The following is a 26447-nucleotide window of genomic DNA, read 5'->3' as shown; positions in this document are numbered from 1 at the left end:
CACTGTATATTGCATTGATTTTCTTTGACAGGGTGAAGTACTGATAGGAGTTGCTGCTGCAAAATTTTAATGAGCATTACTTTGCAACTTTGCAGATGGATGCACGCCGATGTAACGAGTGTGTATTGGTTAGCAGAGAGGGCGCAGAGCAGCTGAGGCGGTGCTTGACAGGAGGGATCCGCTCACTCAGTCTCTGCCCTGCATTCACTGTCTCGACTCCGCGGACCTGCTGCGTCCATTCAAAGTTGACGACCACTTCTGAAAGCAGGGGTTTGAACCGCATCACGACGATCTCATTAAAAGACGAGCACCAGAGTGGCGACATTAAGGTAAATTACTCCTAAAAAACGTCAGTATGACTATTGATCGAAGTTTCTGTGCAGCCCTGGACGGCTTTCAGCTGCAGATAAACGACAATCAAATGCGAGGGGGTCGTTTTTGTTTGTTGTTTGTGTGCTGCTGTCAAAAATGTAATGTAAAATCCTAGAATGCGCATCTGGCAATTGATTGCTCTCTGCTCTGTGCATGTGTTTTTTTTTTTCAAGAGAGAGTGAGTCGTGAGTTAATAACAAGAGTATTTTACTCTGCCAAACAACAGCCGGGAGGGGGGACAGTTTGTATTTTAATGCACGATCTTTTGCCTCCTTTTTAAACTATGCCACCTCATTTCACTTCCCTTTGCCGTGTGTCATAACTGGTAAGGTCAGACAGATTAAGTTACCTGCGGGGGAACCCTTAGTCTATTTGGAGGATTGAGCAATTCATCTGTCAGAGACTGGTGACCATTCAGGAGTATCTGAAGTATTTGGGTTGTCATGTCTGACAGTACTTTGGGGAAAAGGACTCCACTATATGATTTATTTAAACTAGTCAACACATGCTACAGATTAATATAACCAGAGTGCATGTAGCAAGTGCAAGATTTATAGTGTTATTGCTCCATGTTTGATATGATCCTTCTTATCTGAATTACACCCATCTGAGATTATGTTTGTTGCAGGATATGGTGTTATTCCAGCGGGGACAGTGAAACCTCAGTCAAGATAGACATGAAACACCTCAGAGGGTTTTCACTGTGTTTTTGTTACTTGTGGGATAAAATCAGTGTGAAGTAGATGCTTGTGGGCGTTGGTGGGCACTGTTACTGCTGTGTGGTCATTGTTTACGCAGAGCTCCTCTTTCACTGTCATTCGACTGCAAATGGTGAATATGACATTCAGCCCTCATCCTAACTGGTAAAACAAAACATACAGGAAAGGCTTGATACTTGTTATCAGATTTGCAATTTTCCCTCTTTTGCCTGAACTTTCAGTTCCAAGGTTTTTTTTTTGGGTGGCACTTTCCTGGTTGTGCTGTGTGTTCATTTTGAGTCTCAGTGGTATTCATCAGTTTCTAGCTGCAACAGAGTTTTCAGGCACACACAATCAATGCTGTAGTCAGGTCAATTGTCCCATTGTTAATGTTTACATCAAATGCTAGAGGCTGTAAATGAAGTAGAGTTTAACCCCTTTTGTGATCTGTGGTTTTGTTTATAAATGGCGTAGTTGGCATGCTTTTGTTTACAGCCTATTTCACTTGACTAAATACAGTCGTTGTATCATCCATTTTGCTTTCACTTCCCTTATTATATTTTTCCCTCAAGTCAGCTTGAATCCTGTACTAATGACTATGATTTTAACCCCTCTGGCTTTCACAAATTAATTCTCATAAGTTGATACTTTATTGTCACGTCATGAAGTGATTTGCCTCAGCGCAGTTCAAGTCTCAAATAATTAACTTACATCAGTAATTTTCTTCAAGTTAGGCTCATCCATTTATATTTCAAAATAATTCACAATTATAAAATCGGATACGTTAGTGCTCCCTGAAGACAACCGTTTCTTGAATTAGTGGCATGATAGTGGAGAATACTACATGATTTCATTTCAGATTGAATCATTGAAAAAAAAAGTGACATTTAACGTTTAATTTTCAGTTGTGTATAGATCTGTGGGCGAACCAGGCGAGACTCCCTGATACGTGCTAACACTTACACCATAAAAGCAGTGTAGCTGCTGTATGACAGTGTGCACTCTCACAAGTCTGGGCAGGTTCGAGGTTTTTTTTTCTCTGAACACAGCATGGTGTTCTACAAGGCTGCCTCCACAAAAAAGCTATTATATAAGTCACATTCATTTCTGAACCCAGAGTGATGGGCAGTCCTCACTTTGAAGCCATGGAGCGAGCAAAGCCTCGCCTACATTTTCCAAGAAATCTGTGATTCATACTGTGGTGAATGTCTTTCTTTTCTCTCATTTATAATCCATGTTTATTGTGTTCAAGTTCCAGTGTTTCTACTAACTGGAGCCTGCTGTCATTTGCATACCATTCAGTTCTTCAAATTTTACCATGCCGTTTCACACACGGGGAAGCCCCTTTTTCAGAGTGTGCTCTTTGCTTTTGACCTGCGTTTTGCATTATTTCCAAAACAGTGTCCAATTGATAGATCTCACACCAGCTAGAACTGTATTTTTTATCTAGGATCATGCATAACATCATTTAATAAAGAAATATATTAGCTTGATCCTAGCCTGGGTGCTTTCAGTACAGTCAACAACACATTTTACAGTGCACACTACAGCATTATGTACCATACTGAACTAAAGTGAAGATGTAAAACAACCAGGGGGAAGTAGTGGTTACAGGCTGTAGCTATAGGGATATATAAAAGTAGCCTTTTTTTCTCTGATAGTTCCACTAAGTCAAATATTACTGCTAGTTTGAAACTTCTGACTTGGTCTGCAAGGTGACCCGCTGAGCAAACAATCCATTTATAGTAAGGGAGTATTCCCGTGTTCATGCAATGAGTCACAGTAGCATCTGCATGTAGAATGCAATTTCAAGTGTGGCCTCTGGTTTTTGAAGGCCAAACGAGGCTCAGAGCGTGGGAGGAGGTGAAGCTGCAGGGGGAAAGACTCACAGCCACTGACTGGGCTCCCCCCTTCCCTGACCTGGCTGCCTCCCTCTCTGCTTGTGCCTCCTCCTACCTGTTAGTCACCCGCAGTAGAGCTCTGACAGAGAGCAGCTGATGGAGGGAAACACTTTCCATAGCAACCAAGCATGTCTGTCCTCCCCCTTCTGTTAACCTGATGCAATTTGTACACACTTGATTGAAGAAAATTGTTGTAGTTTCAGGAGATACACAAATGCCCGGCATTAGATGCAGACTTCAATTTTTTATTCAGAGAACCTACGCAGTGTTTTCCAACCACAGAATGACGCAGTCAATGAGTTGCACGGCTGCAAGTGTTGCAAAACAGCAGATTTCCTTGACACAAGGCGTGGGCGTTATGACAGCTTGCACAAATATTAGCCTGCATGGAAAAAGGTCGTCCCCAAGTGTACCTTGAAATGGTTCTTGTGAAGAGAGTGCTTTATGGTTGTTGACAGTTGTACATCAAGACATCAAGGGATCATGATTAAACATGTGGCATGTGTGAAGGAAAATGCCAACTGAACTGTTCACTCTAATTCTCTGATTATTGCACCGTGTGAGTTTTTATAAAGCAGTTTCTTTGGTATTTTTCAGTTGAGTGGTCAGAAGCAAAGGCGAGTGTCAGGCTTTAAACAGACGGTTTTTCAGAGGTTTGTGGGGGAGTAGATGTTGCCTTAACAAGCTGTTGCTACTTGGAGAACCAGTTTAACATTAAAATCGATCTTTGCTGCTCATTCAAGAAGCACTTCTGGCACCATGTAGAAACAGGAGGCTGTTGCGCTTGTGATTTTTTTTCTCAGAACATGTGCTTCACCATTTATTCTCTGCTGATTATATGGAGTGACATTTTGTTCAAACAGAATTATACCTCAGACTGTCTGTCAGTAGAGCGAACCAAAGTAAATCACACTGAGTGATGGTTATGTGACTTCTGTTACTCCACATTTAAATCTTTCTCGTGTCTATACAACAGAGTTTCTACTGCATAAATATTTCTGTAACGTAAACAGTTCCCTCGTAAAGCATCTAACATTTAACTTTAGCCCAGCCGTCAAAGTGTATTGAGAGCCCGCCCAGAAGCAGTTAGTCACATGGTCTGTATTAAGTCTTAACAAGCTTTAAACATTCCTCACACCACCTGAAATATTTATACATGTTCCAGTAAGCTCATTTAGACGGTGCCTTGGTTTTTCAAAACTCCATCTATGTTTGAGAGTGAAGTATATTACCGTGTTCATCTCCCCTCCTCTAAGTGCAGGGAATGCCTCTTCTTGTGCTCCTTGTTCTTACTAGTCCTGATTCCCACTCTGCGTCGTGCATGCAAATCATTATCTAATCAGGAAGTGAGGAATCAGATTACTCAGATATGCTTGAGATCTTGTTGAACCAGACAATAATGATGATGATGCTCAGCTGGTAAGGAGACAAAATAGACATGACGCTGCTCACGACATCACACTCTGGAAAGCATAAAAACAGGGAGAGGAAAAACAAGACGCAGGAGTTATCTAAACCAAGAAGTGTGTTTTATGATTATTTTTAGTTTGTTTGTATGACAGTGTTTGAAGATGGAGTCAGGGCATATTTTTAGATTGAAGAGTTTCAGGCTGTAATCAGGTGAGCAGTAACAGATGTCTTTTTCGTGATTCCATCATGTGTCACATTGGTGTTGATACAGACCTGGCCCACCTGATCAGCTGCATAAACAGAACTGCTAGGCAACGCCACTGACCTTTCGAGGGAATTAAGTGAGGACAGTGTGAACCTTTCACAGTCCAAAAGCAGCAAATGGATACAAATCACATGTGAAGAGTGGGTGTTACTTCAGATTATTTTATTTCTTTTTCTCAGTACGGTCTTTGTCCTTTAAGTAGTCAGATTTTCTGTTAAGTGCAGGCAGCCGTCACTGATACCTGCACTGGCTGCACTTTAATGTGTGATAACACCTGCAGACAACAGTGTGAACAACACATTTACAGTGAGGTCCTATTCATCAGGCTGGACTGAAAACCACCAGAAAATCTTTTGTACGCTTCACTTTTGTGTAGTTCCCAGAATGGCCTTTGATATCAGACATGATATCAGATTTTCACTGGCCTCTGTGTGTTTTTAATGCTTCAAAACTGTTATGCAAGGCTCATTAGCATTCACATATTTATGCTGTTTTAAAGTCCTTCCTCTCATATTTCCTTTCGTGAAAATCACATTGGTAAAAGAATACTTCAGCTTTTCCTTTGGATTTTGGATGACTACAGAAATTAAGCTCTGAGGCAAACAAACATGTATTTTACTATGTTTTGTTCAATGAGATAATTTTCACAAATGAACTCCACTTTGTTTTTAAAGTGAAAATGCATTCGCATTAGCCACTTATTAGCAATCACCTTTTTAAGACCTAAAAGCTTCAAAATGCATGAGTGGGGTATTTACTGATTTAATGTATGTTGTAGGATAAAATGTGAAAGTCTCTTAAGCTTGGGTTAACCACAGACCTTCTTTCAGGAATCTAACCAAAAACCAATTCAAGATACCCATTGACTTCAAGACAAGGGAACCCAGAGTGCATAAATGCTAACTAATTTGCACGTATTATGACACATTCGTGGGGCACTCTTTTGGGAATCACATTTAAAAACAGGAACACTATATTTAAACTTCATTTTACAAATTCTTACACAACTTGTTCAGTAAAATCCAACTGTCATTTTTCTAGCCTTATGCTCAATACTTGTCAAACACATGGATTTTTGCTAAAACATTTTAATATAAAACACTTCAGCCTAGGAGTAGCACACCCTGAGCATGACTGAGCACACACTTGCCTATGAGCTTCTCTTGAGAAGAGTTTTAAGTGTGTGCACGCTGCTCAGCTGAGAGACCATTTTTACTGACGTGTTTTGAATAACGTTGTTAAACGCATGTGCTTGGGAAGTACTGATCATACCAGTAAGACTTGGATTATACTGTGCAAGTTGTGTGACAGTTTGTAAAGTGATGTTTGATATAGCTTTGCTGTTCTTAAACACAGTCTTTGTGAACCTTAATTAATCAAGAATGTTTTTTGGATTCTCCATTCACCATGAAAGCATGCGAGAAAAACATTTGCTTTACCAATTCGAGGTAAGGTGTTAAGTAATTGACATAAAACAATATTTTGTGAGTGAAGTATTCCTTTAAGTGCAGAATTGCCAGCTGTGCGACTGGGCACTTGGTTTCAAGCCAACAGGCTGCTTTTTACAGATAATACCAATGTTAACGTTTAGCTTTACTTCCTTAAGTTTATTCAGTAATACTGACCATGTTCCAAAGCATGCTGCAGAGTGTCTCATTCTCAGTCTGCCTTTCCCACTTACATTTCAGCCCTCTGGTGCCATTTCCATACAGTATTAAAATCAATCAACAGACTATTAAAATTTTCTTGACATGTGCACTCCAACAGAGTAATATAAAAACCAAATTTATTGTTTTGAAAGGTCCATTATCATTGCATGGTAATGTAGGTGAAGTGCAGATTCATTTGGGAAGTCTCCACTGCATTACCTGATAATGGGAATGTACTTTAGACAAAACCTAATGCATTTTGCTGTGATGGATTACACAAGTCAGACAAGTCTCAAGCAGAGATTGGAAAATATTCTGCACTTAAGTAAAGTATTTATGGTTTAAATCATGCATGATCAGTGTTGTCCTTAAAAGCAAGTCAAACTTTTGCCTCACAGTGCAGTGTTTAGGAGTATCTATTTGCAGAAATGGTATCAATCATTTTTATCAAAGCAAAATGTTATTATACTGAAAAAGCAATAGATTTTATTATTCTAGTAGGTTAGCAAAAGGTTAATTTTTATTTGCAATATTAATACTTTCTATATTTTTAAAAAATCAATACTCGGTGGCTGTGTATCAATACACTATTGCCACGCAAAATATCATAAACCACACTGTACTGTTTTTTCCCTCATCCCTAGATATTTTGTATAGTAGTGTTTCATGGTCTTGCTTTAACACAAGAATGCCTCTTCTTATTTAAAAATGCATCATTGACTCAGGTAAGCATGTGTGCTATCTCTTGATGCATATTACGGCAGACCTGTCCGGAAAGATCAAATTTCCTGGGTAACATATTGCTTTACATATTGATTATCAGCTGCATTAGTCATTCTATACATTTTGCATCGATCTCTCCCAAGTTTACCTTTTGCAACATTATATCAGCATGCATCTAACATTAACATGACACAGGATGTCAGGTTTGCAACGATATCCTCTCCATTAACTAGTTACTTCTCTTTCTGAAATGATTAATGGATATATTTGTCTGTTTGTTTTCCTGTCATTAGGGAATCTCCTTTTATCATGTTTATTGTGCTTGTTTGCCTCTGATGAAAGTATATTCAACAGACCCACCAAATGTTCATCCACATTTCGTGATTCAGCCTTCAGAAAGACATCCAAGGCCAGTTTTTATTGTAATAAGCTCTTTTTCTGTGTCAAATTCAAATTTCATGCTCGCTTTTAGCTTTGTGTGACATTTACGTCTCTTCCTTTTGTTTGGAGGGGAGGTCCCTTGTCAAGCCAGTTTTTTTTTTTTTTTTTTACCTCATTGCAAGATTTTATTATTTATTTCCTCATTTCAACATGTCAGTGTGCTAAACTAAACCAAACACTCTCTTTTTTTTATATATATATATATATTAGGGGGCCATTATTGCCTTTACTAGACAGAAGAGACGCAGCGTGAAAGGGGGAGAGAGAGAGGGGATGACATGCAGCAAAGAGCAGAGGCCGGACTCAAACCCACGGCCGCTGCAGCAAAGACACAGCTTCTTTACTCAGGGCGCCTGCTCTACCAACTGAGCCACTGATCGTCCAAACCAAACACTCTCTATATCTAGTTTTTTATAAACCATATTTGGGCCAGTGAGCGTATGGAAAGAGATTCTGGGTGCAGAAAATCCCTCGAGTGGAAGTATCATGGGTACCTTTAGCCTGACATCATTTATACCAGACTTTTGGCCCAGTTTTTTAGTGGCTTTTCAAATGTTACTGGTGTTATGAGATTTAAAATAAATACAGTATATAGATGTGCAAACACAAATTTGTCCATGCTTGGCAGTGAAGCTGCATTTTAGATTATACAAGGAAATAATTTTATCCAGACACACGTCAAGGAAAGAGTGTGGGTTTATGAGCAGGGACCACAGTGATGTATGTAATGGTAGCTAAAAGCCTTTTATAATTATTCATTGTGTTCACCAAAAGGGTAAAGACATTTTCAAATGTGTACAGTGTTGACAGCAGATGTTCTGCGCAGTTACTGCCTCTCTTCTGCTTCACTCAAACTTTGGATGTTAAGTGTTATTCTCCCTCCCGTCTACAATCATGGATTTTTACAGAGCGAGATGGAAGATGCTATCTTTTGCTTGCAGCCATGCTTTTATGTTTTACAAAGAGGCAGGCTACTGTGCACCCACCTTCTCTTTTCTCTCCGTCTATGTCTCACTGTTTCTCTCGCTTACGCACAGGCAGGCAGTTAGTGCAGAAGCAGGCACCATGTCCACCCCCACAAACCCAGAGGTGAAGGAACTGAACCCTGTCGACTTTATCCAGCTTCAGCAGTACATTGAATGTGAGTACAGACAGGCGGGCGGGCGGGCAGGCAGCTTTCTCAGTGCTTAACGCCACCCCCCCCCCCCCTCCCCCTTCCCCCCCCCCCCCCCCCCCTTTACACCCGCTCATGGTTTCTCATATCTAGAAGAGATTGCAGTCTGCCACATTCTCTTTTTTTGTTGCAAATAAAGCATGCAGGTCTTTTTTTCTCTTTTTTTTACCAGTAGATCTATATTCATTGTGTAATCATGTATCCAAGACATTTCAGGAACAGTAAACTAATATGTGAAAAATCAAAATTTGAGAGCTGCCCTCATGTGCAGAAGTACAGTGTATCCCAGTGTGACCTCCATGTCTTTGCTTCCAGACTGCAGTTTGAAGGTGAAAGACGTGCTGAGGGAATTTGATGCAGATGGCAGCCTGGCCCGGCACAGACATGGAGAGGTGAGGGGACGGTGTGTCCTGCTGTTCACCATCAAATCCAAGACTCACTCACTCACATTCACTCACAATGCTGTCAGTTAACATAGGCACATAACTGAACTGAATTATTGCCCTCGGCAGAGCAGTTTAATGAGAAATGAGCGTTTGATTTATGTACATTGAGCAGTTACTAATCGTCCTGAGCTGATTAATTAGATTCAAAGCCATCGGTCATGTTGACTAAGCTGTCCGAGAGAAATGTCTTCAGCGCATTCAAGCGAGGTTGCAAATGTAAATTACCTCCTTAGTTTTGCCCACGCAGCAATGTCGTGCTGAACAGTATGCTGGCTGCCCTCATGCAGTGTAAGCTCAAATGTGATTGAAAAAGATCTTTCCAATACTATAGTGTCACTGGGTGACACTGCCAACTAATTTGTGCAGGAAGCAAATGCAGTAATTTCAGATGGATCATTTGGCTTCATACAGTTTAATTAGATAATTGGAAGGAAGTGTTTTTTTAATGGGAAAATACATAAATACTGCCATAAAGTGTTAGTTGATAGCTTTTAAAACACACACAACAATGAAGTTATTTGTAAATGTTGATTTGTGTGTGTGGAGAAATGATTCTGTTTCAGTGGTCTGACTCTTGTTAGCTTTTTTTTTTTCTTTTGTTATTGGGATCTGGCTGCCTCGCGGGGACATTATTTATTACTGGGGCAGCTCTGCAGGGTATCAACCAGGGAAATGGAATAATGTCAACAAGAATTGGGTTTGTGGTTCACCGTTATCGAGGGACTATTGCTTGTTAGCCCCTGCAGCATATTATCATGTGAGAAAGACAGATACCAGGCCAAACAGATGGGGTGAAATCTTGATTCAGGAGCTTGTTTTTTGCTTTCTGTCATTGAGGTGAAAAACCCTGCAACCACTCAATCATGTGTCTCAGAGAAACATCTTCAGCGTTTGAAAGCTTTCAGCCCCCACTGGATGCACGTACAGTGTACGACTCTCAAGCTTAACATGACTGAGAAAACATAACATGTCAGATACAGATTTCACACGGTGAATGTCATTGTCGTTTATTTTTGGAAGAGGTGAAAATGCAGAAGTTAACACTCACAGAGACACACTGAAAACATTTCAACATTTTTAAACATTTCATTCTTTATTTCACAGAAGCACGATAGACCAATGTTTTAGTTCTTGAAATTGGTGAAGGTCTCATCTTAGACTTGACCACATTTTTACTGTTTTACTGTCTTTGTCGTGGCCTCAGACAAAAAGGACTTAGGATTTTGTTCAAGACCAGTAAAGATCACAACTGCAGGGATATCATTTACTTGCCTGTTCAACAAAGGAGAGTTGGATGGAGATGGATTAGTTGATGTTAGCTCCTTGGATACGGTAATATTTGTTTGCTTATAAAAAAAAAGGAAGGGCATTTCAGGCTGGCTCCAGAAGTAGGTCTACCCCCATAGAGTTCCCCAGTTCTGTTTTTCTGTATGCCGATACAGTACATAGCATTGCCCTGGTTCCCTGGTAATGAAGCCTCTATGATTTTTTTCATTGAGTTTTGGATCATTGTAGAAAATAATCTCTGTGGCAAACAAACATTTATGGTACTTATTGTTTTGTTCAGCCAGATAATCAACACAAATGAACACCACTTTCAGGATTTTTGAAGCGTAAATGTAATGATGTAGTTAGGCGATAAACGAATGACACCGTGGTTGCTTAATGATGTTCTGTTGTCTTATTTAGCCACTCGTTAGCAACTGCCTTTTTTAACACTTACAAGCTTAAAAGTTCAGAAGTGGGGTATGTACTCATATATTTTACATCATAGAACAAAACATGACAGTCTTCTCAGCTTGTGTTAACCACAGACCTTATTTCGGGCTTCTAACTAAAAACCCATTAAAAAAAACCCTTTGACTTCTAGATGAGGGAACCAGATGTGCTGAAATGCTAACAGATTTTTGAGTTTTAGCACTTATTCCAGGGGCACTCTACAGACCCCAATGTTAAAATGCCAGCTTTTCAGCTGAAATAAACATGTTTACAGCCTGGTATTTTTATATAACACACCTTTTTGCATTTTATTAAGACTCAAACTTATGCATAATTAAGGGCGGGCCACAAGCTGCCTGCCAATAGTATTCTTGGCTTCTCAGTCAGATCCACCCCTCGCTCCTCCACAGTCCCAGCCTCCCACCCAAATATGGTCACTTCTGGCTCTAAAAACCAAGATGGCGATGGCTGAAATGCTGAACTCGATTCTTCAAAACAGAAGTCCACAAACCAATGGGTGACTTCACGGTAGCTACAGCCATTATTTTTTCAGTCTATGGAAAAGTCCCACACATAACTTCACCTCTGCAATAGCTTTTGATTATTTTATCAAGACATTTCTCATGATACACTTATACACACAGACACATATACAGTATGCATGCAAAGAGGTGCATGAAGAGGAAACTTCTTTTGTTTTCTGTGGGTGTTTTCATGGGGATGTGGATCCTTCAGATCAGTTTGAGGAGCACCAATGTTTTGCATGTTTCACATTTTATCGTAAGTGGGTTCCTGCAGTGTGGGACTGGTCTTAGTCGTGACTCCATCTCTAACAGTCTTGTCTCAGTCTCGATACACTCTGGTTTTGGTCATGACTTGGTCTGGGTTTAGGTGTTCTTGACTACAACTCTGCTCTAAACAAAATGCTGTAAACATGACTCTACCATTCATTTTTTTTCCCAGTGCATCAATGAAGAAGGCTTTCGTCTGTTCCTGAAGACATATTTAGAAGTGGAGGACTTCCCTGTGGATCTCTGCCAGCGACTCTTCCGCTCCTTCCAAAACTCTGAACCCACCCAGGAAGACAGTGCCAGTGAGATTATACACCAAGTATTAACACAACACACTGCCTCCATGCTACTTTGCAGCAGGCGCTTATCAATTTACGCCATGGCCTATTTGGCATACATTCATTTATCGCCACATGCCCGTGAGTTACCGTTTGTGCAGATATGTAACCAGAGTATTCACAGCCATCCTTCTCTGTCCTCCGTCTCCCCTGTAGAGGAGGTCTTTCTGAAGGATGTTTCATGTTACTTCTCTCTGCTGGAGGATGGGCAGCCCAGAGACAAGCTGGAGTGTGAGTCCTTTGTTGCTTTTCAGCCTAAGATAGTTTGAGTGACCTGGTCCAGCACTTGCATTTTCATTTCCCCTCTCTCTCTTTAGTTGCTTTCAAGCTCTATGACAGAGATGGCAACGGAGTCCTTGACAGCTCTGTAAGTTGTTCAAAAATCTTGTAGGTGTGATTGTCAAGATCAAATAAAAAAATCTGGCTTTGATTAATTTCAAGGTTGAATCTCAATTTAATTAAAAGTACTGTGTCATACCAGCATTGATGCTTTAATTAGTCTTTTGTTGTTTTTCAAACAGGAAGTGGATAGGATCATTGCTCAGATGATGCATGCTGCAGAATACCTCGGATGGGATGTGTCAGAGCTGAGACCGGTAAGTCCTAGACTGCTAATGTCAGCCTTGACAGTATTGTAAATGCACGTATAGATAGACACAGTTGTGAGCACAGGATATCTGTTACAACATTAAGTGCTGTATATGGGTGTGCTTGTTACTCATTTGCTAGGGTCAATGATAAGCTTCCCTTCACGCATGAAATCAACAAGTTCCCACACATGACTGGATCCAGAAAACATATGCTGTTTTATAAATAACGGAGGTTTGTGTGCTCATTGGATAATAACAATCAAATGTCATTTCATCAGGTTCTGAAGGACATGATGACAGCAATTGATGCTGACAGCAGCGGAACGGTGTCCCTGGAGGAGTGGGTGGAGGGAGGCATGAACAACGTTCCCTTGCTGGTCTTGCTGGGTCTGAAGGTACTTTAGAAGCAGCATGTTTCTCTTTTCATTAAATGTTGGCCTCCAAAGCCAAACTCAGATATGATTCATTTTTACAGCATATGTCAGGCAAAGTGGTAAAACCCACATTTACTGCTCTTGTGAAAGCTTGGCTTTGCGTGCCCCTCCTCTGTCCTCTGCCTCCTCCCCGTCCATAAGGGCCGTTTTGCCGACTCAGTGTTACAGGGTGTGGTAATGTCATCTCCTCTCATGCAAGCTCTGCACCATCGGAGTGCTCTAGTCTTTTCCATTTACTCTGCACAATCTGTGCCCATATTTAAGTACTTGCATTAAAGAGCAATCTTTAAGCTGATGCACCATATTTGACTAAAGAAATTTTAATATTGGTTGTATTCACAAGAAGTGGTTGTCTTAAATCAAGGACAGATCAATTTTGTGTCTAGGCTTTTGTTTTAATGGGTTGCCAGGATTTTAAAAGCCACTTATTGTTAGACTGCATGCTCACTTCTGCGGTCTGAAACCATGCGCTGGACTCTGCCACAGGGTTTGGCCTCTACTACAATGCCAGGGACTTCCCCCCCCCCCAGGCTATTTCTAGCCAGCAATGGACATTTGAAGCCTGGGGTGCATGAATTCAGCCCCCTCACAGTTGCTGTGAGCTTTTTTCACGGCCTGCCTGCTATGCCTCACGCAGTAAGTGATAGGCTGATGCATCATGTCGGGGAAAACAGTTCAGCGTGTAATACATAAAAGAGTGCTGGTCGCTCTATACACAGATAGAAAGCAGCCTTATAATCTTTAGTTAAGATTTTGAGATTGTAGTCAGTGTTGATTTGAATATCCATGGTGCTGCACTGTATGTCATAATATGTAGAGCCACTACATAATGCATAATCAGCAAGCTCATTAAGGCAAGGTTAGTTGTGAGTGGGTGTGAACAACAACTGTGAAATGCAGGCCTTGCCCACAGTGTTTTTATTAAAGGATTTGTGTAGTTTGATCCAAAATTTATCAAAGGAAAAAAATATACCGGTGAGCTCCTTCTGTCATCACTTATTTTTCTAGTCCAATGCAAATAAGCTCACACAGTAACAAAGATCTTCCACGATGTTCTTCTTTTTCTTGCATCGCTGACTTCAATGATCGACAACCAGATGACCCAGAAGGATGGGCAGCACCTTTGGAGGATGAAACATTTCAACAAGCCCGTTTACTGCAACGTGTGCCAGAGCTTGCTGCTGGGTCTGAGGAAACAAGGACTGTGCTGCACCTGTGAGTACCTGAACTCGCCAGAAGAGGGCGACACTGCAGTGACATCCATCTCTGACAGTGCGGCGTCAAAGCTGAGAATTGCAGGATGCTTTTTAGAATAATACTCATCTGTCAGTCTTTCATTTGACAGGGTCATTAATATTAATGTAAACATCATTTGACAGCTTGGTTATGCTTCTTGTTGTGTAGGCTGCAAATACACAGTCCACGGGCGCTGTGCTAACAGGAACCCGGCCCCCTGCACCAGGACGTACGTGATGTCAAAAAAAGAAACAGGGGTATGCCAGTGTCTCCATGACAACCTTTATACTTAAAGTCTATATTAAACATATCTTACGTGGACATTGAAACATTCATCCCACATTACAGGTTCCAGCACACGACTGGGTGAGTGGGAACTGTGACTCTAGGAAGTGTGAAAAATGCCAGAAGAAGATCAAGAGCTATCAAGGCTTAACTGGGAAACACTGTGTGTGGTGCCACACGATGGTGAGGAAACATCTCACTGTGTGACTGATTTTTAGGAAAGTGTCGTTTATGAGCAGTGAGGAGAAAATGTGGCTCTCTGGCTCAAATCGGACTCCCCAAAAACTTGGTATATCACCCAGGGGGCAGTTACTTCATGTGTAACACAAAGTATTGTGTGTGTGATGCATGTTCAAGTCAGCTCAGTTTGGTGCTCTCAGCACTTTTTGGACAAGCCAGCAAATCCTTGATGTAAAAAGTAGTTTATTACCCTTATCTTTGCCTTTACCCCAAGATAAATCGATGAATCCTACAGGAGACGTAATGCCTAACTGTACCTTTAAACAGAGATGACTTTTTATTATTTTTAGATCATCAGTTTACAAAGATACACTCAGATTTTTGCTACTTGTACTGCTGGCATGATTGCAACAGTGACTAGATTTTCCTGCAGATTTTCAAATATTTATCTGATGGCTGATGTATTCCCAATTGGCCATCATAACAACACGCTGGGGAATATGAACAACTTTTTTTTCATTCATTCAACCTTTACTTAAATCTTGAGGAATCATTGAGGGCAAGCCCTCATTTTCAATGATGTTGAGAGCATTTCAATCAGGAGAGACTCATTCTGACTGAAAAGAATATTTATATTACGTGGGCATCTAAGCATGAGGGATGTAAATAGTTTTTTGTGCGATTAGATGCCATTGTGATGTAATGTTTTTAAGAAGGGTAGTGCAGCTGTAGTAGAACAGGAAATCTCCTGTGGAGTCTAGTGCTGGTGATGAGATGAAGAGGATGATAAGGATCTGGATATTAGAAAGAGTGAGCTTTTGATGCGCTCGTCCTGGGCTCTGGACATGGCAACTGGAGGTGAATGGTGTTGAGGAGTGTGCTACAATTATGCCTAAAATGACAGCTTGACTGCAACAGATTTGAAGTTTGACAGTAGAAACATGATTGGATGATAGAGATTGTGGCAGCATTTTGATTCATTACCTGAGAGGTAAACGCCCATGATCAGTTTATTAGAGGAAGTGAGCGGAGTGTGAATGAATGAAGCTTAAAAAGTTGGAGCCATGCTGAGCTTTATTTAAATGAACCAAATTTGTATCAACAACAAAAATCTACTCAGATGGGGGGGGGGGGTCTGGATTTTGGTATTAATGTAGGAACAAGCATCCAAAGAGCCAAAGTCAATCAGACTTACAAGGCAGGCAATCAATTTTCATGATTATGGGTGTGAGACCAAATACACAAATTATAGGAAAACATGAATAGTACATCCTATATGCATTCATACTTGAGTACTATTCAGTCTAGTTTGCCAAATTTTTCAAGCTTTAGAAATAAAACCGACCCATGCTTTGCCACTCAGTCCAACTTCTTATTTTCATCAAACCAAGATAAATCAGGATTTTTGATCTGCATTCTTGCAAAGATGCACACAGGTATTTTATGGAGTTTTAACATGCACTCATGGGCTGAGAGGGTCAGGGAGTTCATGAAGCATGCACTTCTACATGCTGCAAATCCATGTCCCTCCAGGTGAAATACCAAGTTTTTAGGGAGTCCCAGACTCACTTTCCAGAAATGCAGAAAAAAGTTTTTAAAATGATTAATTTGGAACCTGTCAGTAGTCGTCACTGTTGTGCTGGGAGTTTAATGAATGTGTCATTGTTTATGTTTTACAGCGTCATGATGAATGTGCTGACCAAGAGCCAACAGAGTGTACCTGTGGGCCGCTCAGAGACCATATCCTGCCTCCGTGGGCAATATATCCTGTTGTAAAGGTACAAAATTATCCTCAGGCACTTGTGCAGTATAAACAGTGTCTGTCACACCAACGCAGAACTCAGCATCAGCTCAGTGGTGTTTCTTGTTTTTGGTAAACCTTTCTCACCTGTGTTGGCGTTTTGACAGGTACAGCTTGTAGAGATTTTTCTTTTTTCACACAAGGCAAAAAAAATCTATTACATTTTCTCTGGTTTATTCACTCTCTGCTTTTGTTTTTGTCCCTAAAGGAGAGACCAAACAATGTAAAGAATGGCTGCTCAGGTTCAACAGATGACAGCGAGCTCAATACCACTCCTGATGGGCAAGTGCTTCAGGTATTATTCACTAAAAGAAGTCTTTTGTCAATGCTGAATATTTACAGGGATAATTGGATTTTGCTGCAATAACAACTCAGGCAAACTACAACATTTGTTTATCGTTCAACAGATCAGCCCTGTGCCAAACACCCATCCTCTTCTAGTGTTTGTCAACCCTAAAAGTGGCGGCAAACAGGGAGAGAGGTCAGTCCAAAAATATTATATCCAAGAAAAATACAATGTCTTGTACATGCACATTGTTTAGCCTGGTTTTATTTATTTCAGAGTCCTGCATAAATTTCAGTATTTGCTGAATCCACGGCAGGTAAACAACCTTTCCAACGGCGGACCTGGACCAGGGTGAGTAAAAACCGATAATGGTCTACATGAAATGGGAATAAATGGATGAATGGAAATTGATTTCATTATGCCTCTGCGTCGGCAATAGCTGTGGCAGGAGGAATTATGTGTTTTGGTTGTCCATCCGTCTGTCCCATTCTCATGAACACGATATCTCAAGAAGGCCTTGAGGGAATTACTTCAAATTTGGCACACATGTCCACTTGGACTCAGCAAAGATCTGATTAGACTTTGATGCTCAAAGGTCAAAGTTGAAGGTCACTGTGACACCTTGAAACTCCCTAAAATATGGCAAAAACGTCCACTTGGATGCAAGGATGAACTGATTAGAATTTGATGGTAAAAACTAGAAAAAATTAGCCATAACTCAAAAATCCATCTATTATTTCTGACAAAATTTAATACAAATGTCTAATAGGATGAAAATGGGGAAGTGATGACATTGTAGATCTAAAAGGTCGACTTGACTGTGACGTATTGTTTTGCAGAAACACTTTTTTTGGGCGTTACTCAACATAGTGGAGGCACTCCGAATTGCATTCTATTTCTTTTTACGTAAAGTTGGTCCTGCGGCTGCCCCCTCCGAAGTTTGCACTGTTGCATGCAATATGCATACAGTTGGGACATACTACTTCTTCATAGCATTGCACCCTGAACTTTGATCCTCTTGCTCATTTTCCGTTACCATGGAGACTTGGTTGCGCTCACTAGAGACGGAACTCAACCCAAAAGCTCTACTTTTGATACTTTGCAATTTATGTAGTTCAACTTTTAACTTCTAATGACATACATTGTTGATTCTAACATTTTATTTCATGATAAGATAATTAGCCTGTACACACCGTCTTCAGCGTGACCAGCGTGGTCTGAAGAAGATGACTTTTTAGCTCAAAAGACTTTGTGTCCACGTTTGCCCTAAATAAATGAGCAAAGTGGTATTTCTCCTTCTGATTTTCGCCTCGACCATACATCTTTTTTACGCTGTCAGCTATATTTTGGAGATGTGTGCACTACAGTTTTTTTCTTCTGTTACCGTTCTTGTTATCTTTCTTTCAGACTGAGTTTCTTCAGAAACCTGCAGGATTACAGGATCTTGGTTTGCGGGGGAGACGGCACGGTTGGCTGGATTCTAGACGCAATAGGTGAAGAAGAGCTCTATAAATGGCATGCGCAAGCTTCAACATGATGAGCTTCTTGTGAAAACTGTTAAAACGCACTTCCTGTTTCCTTCCCTTTTTCCTTTTCTTGCCATCAGACAAAGCCAATCTGCTGGTACGGCCACCTGTCGCGGTGCTTCCTCTGGGTACAGGAAATGACCTTGCGCGATGTCTGCGATGGGGAGGAGGTGAGAAATGAATGAGTGTTTGCTTAAGATGAAAATAATGAAACAGTTGGCTGCATGTGCTCTGTTGCTATGTGTCTGTTTGACTGTGATTCAGAAAAGGAGAAGTTCTCCAAATGCTTCATTATTTATTTGTCTTGATTAGTCATGTTGGTCTTTGTGTGTGTTTTCTTTTTGAAGGATATGATGGTGAGGATCTGAGTCGTATTCTTAAAGACATCGAGGGGAGCTCTGAGGTGCTGATGGACCGCTGGAGTGTGCAGGTCATCACAGACGAGAATCAGGAGAAGGGCGACCCGGTGCCCTATGAAATCATCAACAACTACTTCTCCATTGGAGTTGTGAGTTTCTCAAAATACATCACACGAGAAGAAGTGTTTATTTTTTCAGTTTTTGTGTTTGGATCATGTCTGTGTTGTGTTGTGCTGTGTTTACAGGATGCCTCTATTGCCCACCGGTTTCACACAATGAGGGAGAAACATCCCCAGAAATTCAACAGCAGGTACGCATTACACTCTCAGATGGAACATATTCAGTTTCTATGGCAGCTCTGCAGAAACAGCAAACAAACAACAGTATGTCGCTCTGTAATGAAACACAACCGTTTTAAAATCATACCTCCAACAGATGTTCCACATGACAACAAAGCAGACCTGGGGAGCACTTTAAATTTTTTGTCGCTTGTTATTTTTTCCTGTTTGCAGCGACAGATTTTCTCAGGCTGAAAAAGAAAGACTAAATGCAGGTGGCCGCGGCAGATGTCTGTTGCAGCAAGCGTTGCAGCTTGACTCCTCCTCCCTCAGAAGAGCTGTGTGTGATGAAAGGAGAAAATGTTCTGTGAAAATGAAATATCACTTAAACCTGAAAAAAACCCCACACTTTTTTTATGACTGCAGAATGAAGAACAAGCTGTGGTATTTTGAATTCGCCACTTCAGAAACCATCTCTGCTTCCTGCAAGAAACTGAGCGAAAGTCTAACAATTGAGGTGAGAATTATCAGCTCTGCACATTTGTATTTTGTCTTTGAAACAAAAGAACTGTTCCCACAGACAGAGAACTGTTGCTTTACATCGCTCTGTGATCTGCTGCTGTTTCTTTTTCAGTGCGCTGGTACTCCACTGGACCTCAGTGGCCTGTCTCTAGAAGGGATTGCTGTCCTAAACATTCCCAGCATGCATGGTGGGTCCAACCTGTGGGGTGAGACCAAAAAAGGAGACATGAAGGGACAGTCGAGTCAGGAGGAGCCCGAGGTGATCGTCGACCCAGAAATCCTAAAAGTGACCTCCCAAGGTATTTTTTCTCTTAGAAAAACGATGTTAGACAAGGGTGCCGAGGAGATTATTAGAATTAAGACTTAAAGCAAATACAAGGAACTTTTTTAGTGTTTCAATGGCGCCCCATCTAGGTATTGTTTCCATTAGCACCACCGCCTTGTGTCATAAAGATATAGATTTGGCTTGAGTGCACATTTGTTTTGGAAGTGAGTGAAAGAAAGATCAGGATGATTTTAATACAGTTTTTCTTTTTTGCAGGATGCAAAACACTTGGGTAATGTATCTGTTTGTGGCTATGTTAGATTAATAACAGTAATATGACAACGGTGAAACAAAGTAAACTTAATTTAATCCACCAGCATCATTTCGATGTGAAACCACGTCTCACAGTGTATTTCAGAAATAAAATAGACTTTTTTTTTTTAATTCAAGCGGATTACTGAAAATAAAAAATAAAAATTGTGGAATAATATGAAATTTTGTTAAAATGAAAAGAAAAATCTCCTCTTGCTTCCTTTTAACTGGTCAGCATACCTCTCACTGCTGAACTTTGCCTCTGAACATGTATACGCAGGCTCTTCCAGTCTTCGTGCCTGAATAATTTCTGTAAGAATAACTATAAAGAAAATAGCGAGTCATCTCACTGATGACTGGCTATTTCTTTATAGTTATATTTATAGTTAGACTGTTTTATAACGGGTTAAAACAGCCCCCTTGTAGTCGATTTAAAGCCAAATTCAAATCAATATTTTGTGTCTGCAGTTTTCCTCGGCTGCATGAAGCCTATTAACTGTATTCAGCTCATTATTCTGGTTTTACAGCCCATAAACTTCACTTTCATTAACCTCATTTCAACTCTGCAGCAGGCAGCTGTTTATAGCCCACAGTTTCTAATACACCTGCTGTACCTGTCCAGCACAAACACACAATGCTAAAGGGAGAGTGAATACAAGACCCACAAATACAAGATGGAAAATAAATGATAACTCTACTCTGCCGGATGTGTAATTAAGCAACTTGTTTGCTGAAATGCTTCACTGAAGGACTTAAGAAGGAGATTAAATGTCAGATGTTTCATTTTCTGTTTGATCTGCAGCTCCCAAGTGCCCACAGAATCAATTAATGCAGCTTTAAGAGGGTCATTTGCTCAAATCATTAAATGCAGTAAATGAATCCGGCTCTCATGTGATGAAAGCATTGGTCTCACTCATGGGTTCCCAATCTGGAGGTCCCAACCCCCACTAGAGGTCACCAAAGCTTCACCAGGGTCGTGAGGCCTTCTTGTTTTGGTGGTGTAAGAAAATGTTAAAAAGTTCAAATATAAAATTTCTCCCACTCCCAAATCTGAACTGCCATATCCTCTACATTCTGCTCTTGTATTTATATTTGTTCTTCTGTTTCATGTTTTCTGTCAGTATTTTGAATTTGTTTTTACATTTCATGTAAAGCGTCTTTGAGTTTGAGTACTTAGAAAAGCACTACATTATTATTGTTATTATTTTGTAAATTTTTGTGAAGGAGACTAAATGAAATTGTTAATCGTTAATAGTTTAGTTTATTATTGAAGATATAAACTTATTGAACAGTCTCACAGCATAAGGACACCTGAACATGAGCTACATTTACAGAGCCTTCACTCTCAGCTGAACAGCCTCGTCCTGCAACAGAAGTGTCTCTCTTTAGCTGCGTAATGCTCCACTATGTTAAACATGTAGTTGCTAACTTTCTCCGTCAAATAAATAAAATAAATAAATTACCTGAAAATTAGCCAAAAAAGGGATTTAAAAATAAGTAAATAAAATCAACTGAAAAAAAAGCAAAAAAGAAAAGTAAAATACATATGTACATTTTGAAAGAAAATTACCTGGAAAGAAATGCTAAAAAAATGCATTCATTTTCTGTAACATATTTTTAAAGATATATTTTCTACTCAACATTTCATTATTTTATCATTTGTTCTTATTTATTTTATGTAGCATTTATCACTAACTTGCTTTTTGTCTTTTTACTATGTGCTCAGAAAAATCCATCCAGTTTGTTCAGGCTTCAGGGGTTTAAATGTCTATGAAAGGCATCTCATGTGGCACAAGAAAACTGATGTCGATACACATTTCAAAGGGTTAATATTCGTATAAAAGCGTCCAGTAATGTATGTAATGGAATCAGTTATGCACAACATGATTTTGCTAGTTTTATTGATCCCCATGCATTTCTGATGCAGAATAAATATGACTGTCCCAGACTGAGGGATTTTGCCTCTTTGTGTGTTGGATGCTCAGTGTGTGTGTGTGTGTGTGTTCTTGTCAGATCTCAGTGACCGCCGATTAGAGGTGGTCGGCCTCGAGGGAGCCATGGAGATGGGACAGATATACACGGGTCTGAAGAGCGCTGTGAGGCTGGCGAAAACCTCACAGATCACCATCAGGTGAGAAGCAGACACGTTCAGACTTGTCCCTCTTTGGGCTCTAAGTCTTGATGGCTTGTGGTTGACTCTGAGGATGATCCTCTGGTTCTTTACATAACAATTATTATGTGTGCTGGCTTTCCTTTTAGTATTCTAATTACACATTATGGTCACTTATTCTGATCTGTCTCTACTTTTCCTCCAGGACGAAGAAAGCATTACCGATGCAGATAGACGGAGAGCCGTGGATGCAGCCTCCCTGCACGGTAAATAACTCACAAACACACTGCTTAAATAACAGAAATTAAATGTTTTAGGATATTTCCTTATTGTAAATCAACAGGGTTCCCACAGTCATGAATTTCTTGAAATTAGGAAAATTGTTTTTTTGCCTGTAAATGGTAATTTGTAATTACTAAGATGTTTTAAAAGGTTTTACCTTTACATTGTTTAAAGTATGTTCATAAAAATCCTTAATGGCCAAAAATATCATAAGTATCATGTGATTGGAGGCTTTCACGCTGCGTTTTGACACATAATAATACTAATGACAATAATAAACTTTCTCTATAATGCACTTTTAAAAGCAAATTTACAAAGTGATTTGCAAAGATATAAAATAGCAGAAAATTATAAACAACAACTAAAAAAAAAACCATGAAAAACAGTTTAAAAGTTAAACAACACGGGACAGAGTTAAATACATAAAATAAAATAAAATAAAAAATAAATCAATAAAATAAGAGTTAAGAGGCTTTTTTTTGTATATGAATAGGTTTTAAAAAGTGACTCATATATGAGAGTGAGTTCAGGCCATAAACCCTGTCAAAGCACATTTATTAAAATGTGTTTTTAATGAGATTTTAAAGAGGATAAGGAACGCGCCCATCTGAGCTCTTCAGTGAAGCCTCATTCCCACTGCACAAAACACGCTAACACCAGCTAACATCTGGCTTTTTGATGCAATGGGAATGCGTTTGATCGGCATTCACACCCGGATCAAATGACTCTGCAGTAGACTCGGTTTTTATTGCCTCTAGCATTGATCGGCGTTGATGGGAACACAACACCCGGATGATTTCAGCTCCTTAAACCAGCGAGATGCGATGATGTGCCGTCACTGATTACAGTCCGTCTCCTCTTAAGCAGCGCTCAAATATTATTCTAAGTTAGTCTGCACCGAGTTTAAGAGAGAGAGACTGAATAAGTAAGAAATAGAAGAGACTTCCGAAAAGTTTTCAAAGACCTCTGTTCCTGCTGCTGTCTCCTGTTTACCTGTCTGTGATGTCGCATGGACACACCAACAAAACAACACACACACACACACACACGCTTAGCTGACAGAAAGGCCGACTGGTGTGGTGCAGAGGTGTGTTTACTGGCAGTGGGAATGAAGGCAATCGCCCATGTTAAGTGGATTTACCTGTATGAGGTTGTTTCAGTGATCCTTGGTTTTTAAATTAAATTGTTGGCTAAGGTTACGACTGGTCACATGAGGAGTCAAAAGATCTGAGATGCTCTTACATGTGTGTCCAAAATAGGCCTTTAAGGTTGTCAGTAATATCTTAAAATTAGGGCTGGCAAACTATTATTTTTTCCATTGTGATTAATTGCTGAATTTCAATAGTTAATCACAATTAATTGCTTTTTTTAATCACGTTTACAATTCCATTATTTTGCTTTACATAACAGTTTTGAAGGTCATATTGACTAGATAAAGTAATTCTTACTAGATTGTCTTGATTAGGAACTGCATGGGACAAACATAAAGTGGGCACGTTTGTAAAGTGGAGACTCACAGAACCCATTTTCATACGGATATCTGGAGGTCAGAGATCAAGGGACCCCTGTGAAATGACTAAAATCTTTCCATCGTCAACACTTAGCCTAATTTTGGAGCGTGACATGGTCGGTACCACTGGATTCCTCAGATCTTCTACCAGTATCATCGCTCTGTTTTTAAAACTCTGCCCAGTACAGTCTCTTAAAGACAGGGATGTCAGCCGGCCACGAACAGGATTTAAAAACGCGTTAACGCTGAATATAGTGAGAATATAGTGAATCTTAACTGTGGGAGCCCTGAATAAAATCAGTAGAATAAAAATAGAATTAATAGAATAATAGAATGAAATTTTAGACTTGAAAAAAGGAGATTATATTGTAATTTACTGGGCATTTTTCTTTCTTTTATTTCCTTTTCAGATTCACATCACACACAAGAATCAAGCCAGTATGTTGATGGCGCCTCAGGCCAAATCATCTGGTTTTTTCAAATAAAACTGCTTAGAAGTAACCACTCGTTTATTGTAAATAGAGGACTGACACTTTTTTATGTATAAAATATATATAAAATCAGTTTGAATGTTGTAGAATAATGGTAACTGTCAAAGTTAGGATAACTGCATCTCTGTAACACGTAACCTGAAGCATGGCACTGTGGTAACATGTTTGCATCGTGGCAAAATGAGTTTGACCAAATGTATTCAGTGTTTTTATCAATACTCGACTATCCTGCTGCCTCCATCTCAGTGCTTCACAGTTAGTGGAAATGCTGCTCTGTAGGAACTTAAGTGAATATCACGTTAAAAGAAGAAAACTCCGCTCCGTGTGCCTATACAAGCTGCTCTCTGTGGTTACGGCTTAAAGGTAGAAGACTTACAGAGCTCTGTGTAGACGTGCACTAAACCACGTAGTATTGCTGTTTTCCTTGTGGCTGTAAAGACGCCGTTAAAGCCAGATATATGTTGTTGTCAATTTGCAACCAAAAGCGAAGGTTAGATGAGATTACATTTCAAATTATTTCACTTTTTTTTTTCGTAACATTTCAGAAGATACTTGAAAGCGTTTTGGGGAACAGTAACGGGACAATCATTGCCAAAAGGGCTGCAGCAGTCAGTCTACTCTACTGTTCGTGTATGTGTGTGTGTGTGTGTGTGTGTGCGTGCGTGCGTGCGTGTGTGTGTGTGAGGGCAGAAAGCTGGGATGTGTTCGATTATAACTTATAAATTGCGACGAGTTAAATTTGAAATTACTGGTTCAGACTAGTTTAAATATATGTAGTTCTTATTTAAATGCTTTTATCATATCATTTCAATATATCTGGAATATGTTCATGTAATATGCCTGAAATACACACTGTGTAAAGATTTTAATAAATCATCTGGACTTCAGTGTTTGGTATATTTTATTTGTTATATGGTAGATTATTCCTTCTACCACAAGGGGGCGTCATTCTCTTTTTAATCTGTGCAACATGGTCTCCTCCTCTGACCCAAAATTATTGTTTCCTCTGGTTCTTTAAAACTTTTCTCTACATTGTGCAACTTAATCTCCTTGTCGTCAAAGTGAGAATCTGTGTTTGGTATAAATATATTTTTTTAGAGTAATATAACTCTTAAGTTTTAATGAGAGGTTGGTCTGCCAAAAACAAATGCTGCCTTCATATGCAGTTGGACAAATCATGACTTCCATACTGAATGTTTGGAAACTCTGCCAACAGCTGCTGGTCAGATTGATTTACACAACTGTTGCAATAAAATAAGCCACCAAATTAAAGAATAATGTCACATATGTTCCTTGGAAAGAAACAACTGGTCTAAGCAGATGGATGTACACTCAAGCCTTTAAGAGCCCTTTAGGACATTTTTTAGGACATAAAATTACTCAGCTTTGAATAATAATTTGTCTTTTAAACAAAATAAAATGTAATATTTTATACATTAATATGCTATTATTCAATATATTATTCCATCACTTTTAAGAATAAATCAAAATCTTATTTGGGGGCATCTCACAAAAAATTTCAAGGTCATCTATAAAAAGCATGCAACAAAGTCTTTGAACATTTGTTAACAAATAGTTTTGAATAATCGATGCCTAATATATACAAGTGTATTTTAAAAAATTCTGCCTGATGAATGTATTGTCTGGGCATGTCCTCACAGCGGTCAGTAAGGGGGGCAGGAGTCAAAGCGGCTCTGTAATAGAGCAGCAATGGTGAAATAAAAATAAAATATAATTCCTTTGCTTTGTTGGTCCAAAATGGTTTGTAGATTCAGTAGTTTATGGCACAATAAATTACTAAAGTTATTCAAATATAAAATAGAAATACACTAAAAGTAAACAATTAGCACTGTATATAGTAAATATTTAAAGTATGTAAATATGCTGAGTATGTAAGTGTGTAAAAAAATAAATGTAAAAAATACAGTAAAAGACAATTAACACTAATCTTTAAATATTTAGCTGTAGATCATTCATTGTTTTATAAACTAACAGTAATATTTAAAATAAGTTCTGATTTTTTGCCACTTAGTGAAGACTAATCATTCTGCAA

The 26447-nt window shown here is 39.5% G+C and overlaps 1 protein-coding gene across 4 annotated transcripts; it reads left to right on the top strand.

Annotated features, from left to right (window-relative positions):
• Window positions 1-177: 177 nt before the first annotated feature.
• On the top strand, window positions 178-25281 carry dgkaa (diacylglycerol kinase, alpha a). 4 transcript variants are annotated; one of them, XM_042491710.1, is made up of 25 exons: window positions 178-329; window positions 7373-7427; window positions 8501-8600; window positions 8949-9025; window positions 11762-11891; window positions 12084-12158; window positions 12245-12294; window positions 12449-12523; window positions 12796-12912; window positions 14049-14166; window positions 14356-14444; window positions 14536-14655; window positions 16332-16430; window positions 16662-16748; window positions 16861-16934; window positions 17016-17090; window positions 18147-18232; window positions 18346-18435; window positions 18613-18773; window positions 18870-18934; window positions 19329-19419; window positions 19537-19723; window positions 22015-22132; window positions 22317-22377; window positions 24314-25281. In XM_042491710.1, the coding sequence occupies exons 3-25, from the start codon at window positions 8525-8527 to the stop codon at window positions 24386-24388; spliced, it is 2196 nt and encodes a 731-aa protein (XP_042347644.1). In that variant the 5' UTR covers window positions 178-329; window positions 7373-7427; window positions 8501-8524; the 3' UTR covers window positions 24389-25281. The 4 variants fall into 4 exon arrangements, with proteins under 4 accessions (XP_042347644.1, XP_042347645.1, XP_042347643.1 ...); XM_042491711.1 differs by having other exon boundaries at window positions 7373-7440; XM_042491709.1 differs by lacking the exon at window positions 7373-7427.
• Window positions 25282-26447: the final 1166 nt, after the last annotated feature.

This window comes from Plectropomus leopardus, chromosome 8 (genome assembly GCF_008729295.1).
Source record: "Plectropomus leopardus isolate mb chromosome 8, YSFRI_Pleo_2.0, whole genome shotgun sequence".
Lineage (NCBI taxonomy): Eukaryota > Metazoa > Chordata > Actinopteri > Perciformes > Serranidae > Plectropomus > Plectropomus leopardus.
This window is presented reverse-complemented; position numbering and strand designations above follow the sequence as displayed.

Excerpts from the sequence above, each read along its gene's own strand:
- dgkaa (XM_042491709.1), top strand. The coding sequence starts at position 8,525 with ATGTCCACCCCCACAAACCCAGAGGTGAAGGAACTGAACCCTGTCGAC. Across the intron at positions 9,026-11,761 it reads CCCGGCACAGACATGGAGAG|TGCATCAATGAAGAAGGCTT; the intron begins GTGAGGGGACGG and ends TTTTTTTCCCAG. Across the intron at positions 18,436-18,612 it reads ATGTCTGCGATGGGGAGGAG|GATATGATGGTGAGGATCTG; the intron begins GTGAGAAATGAA and ends TTCTTTTTGAAG.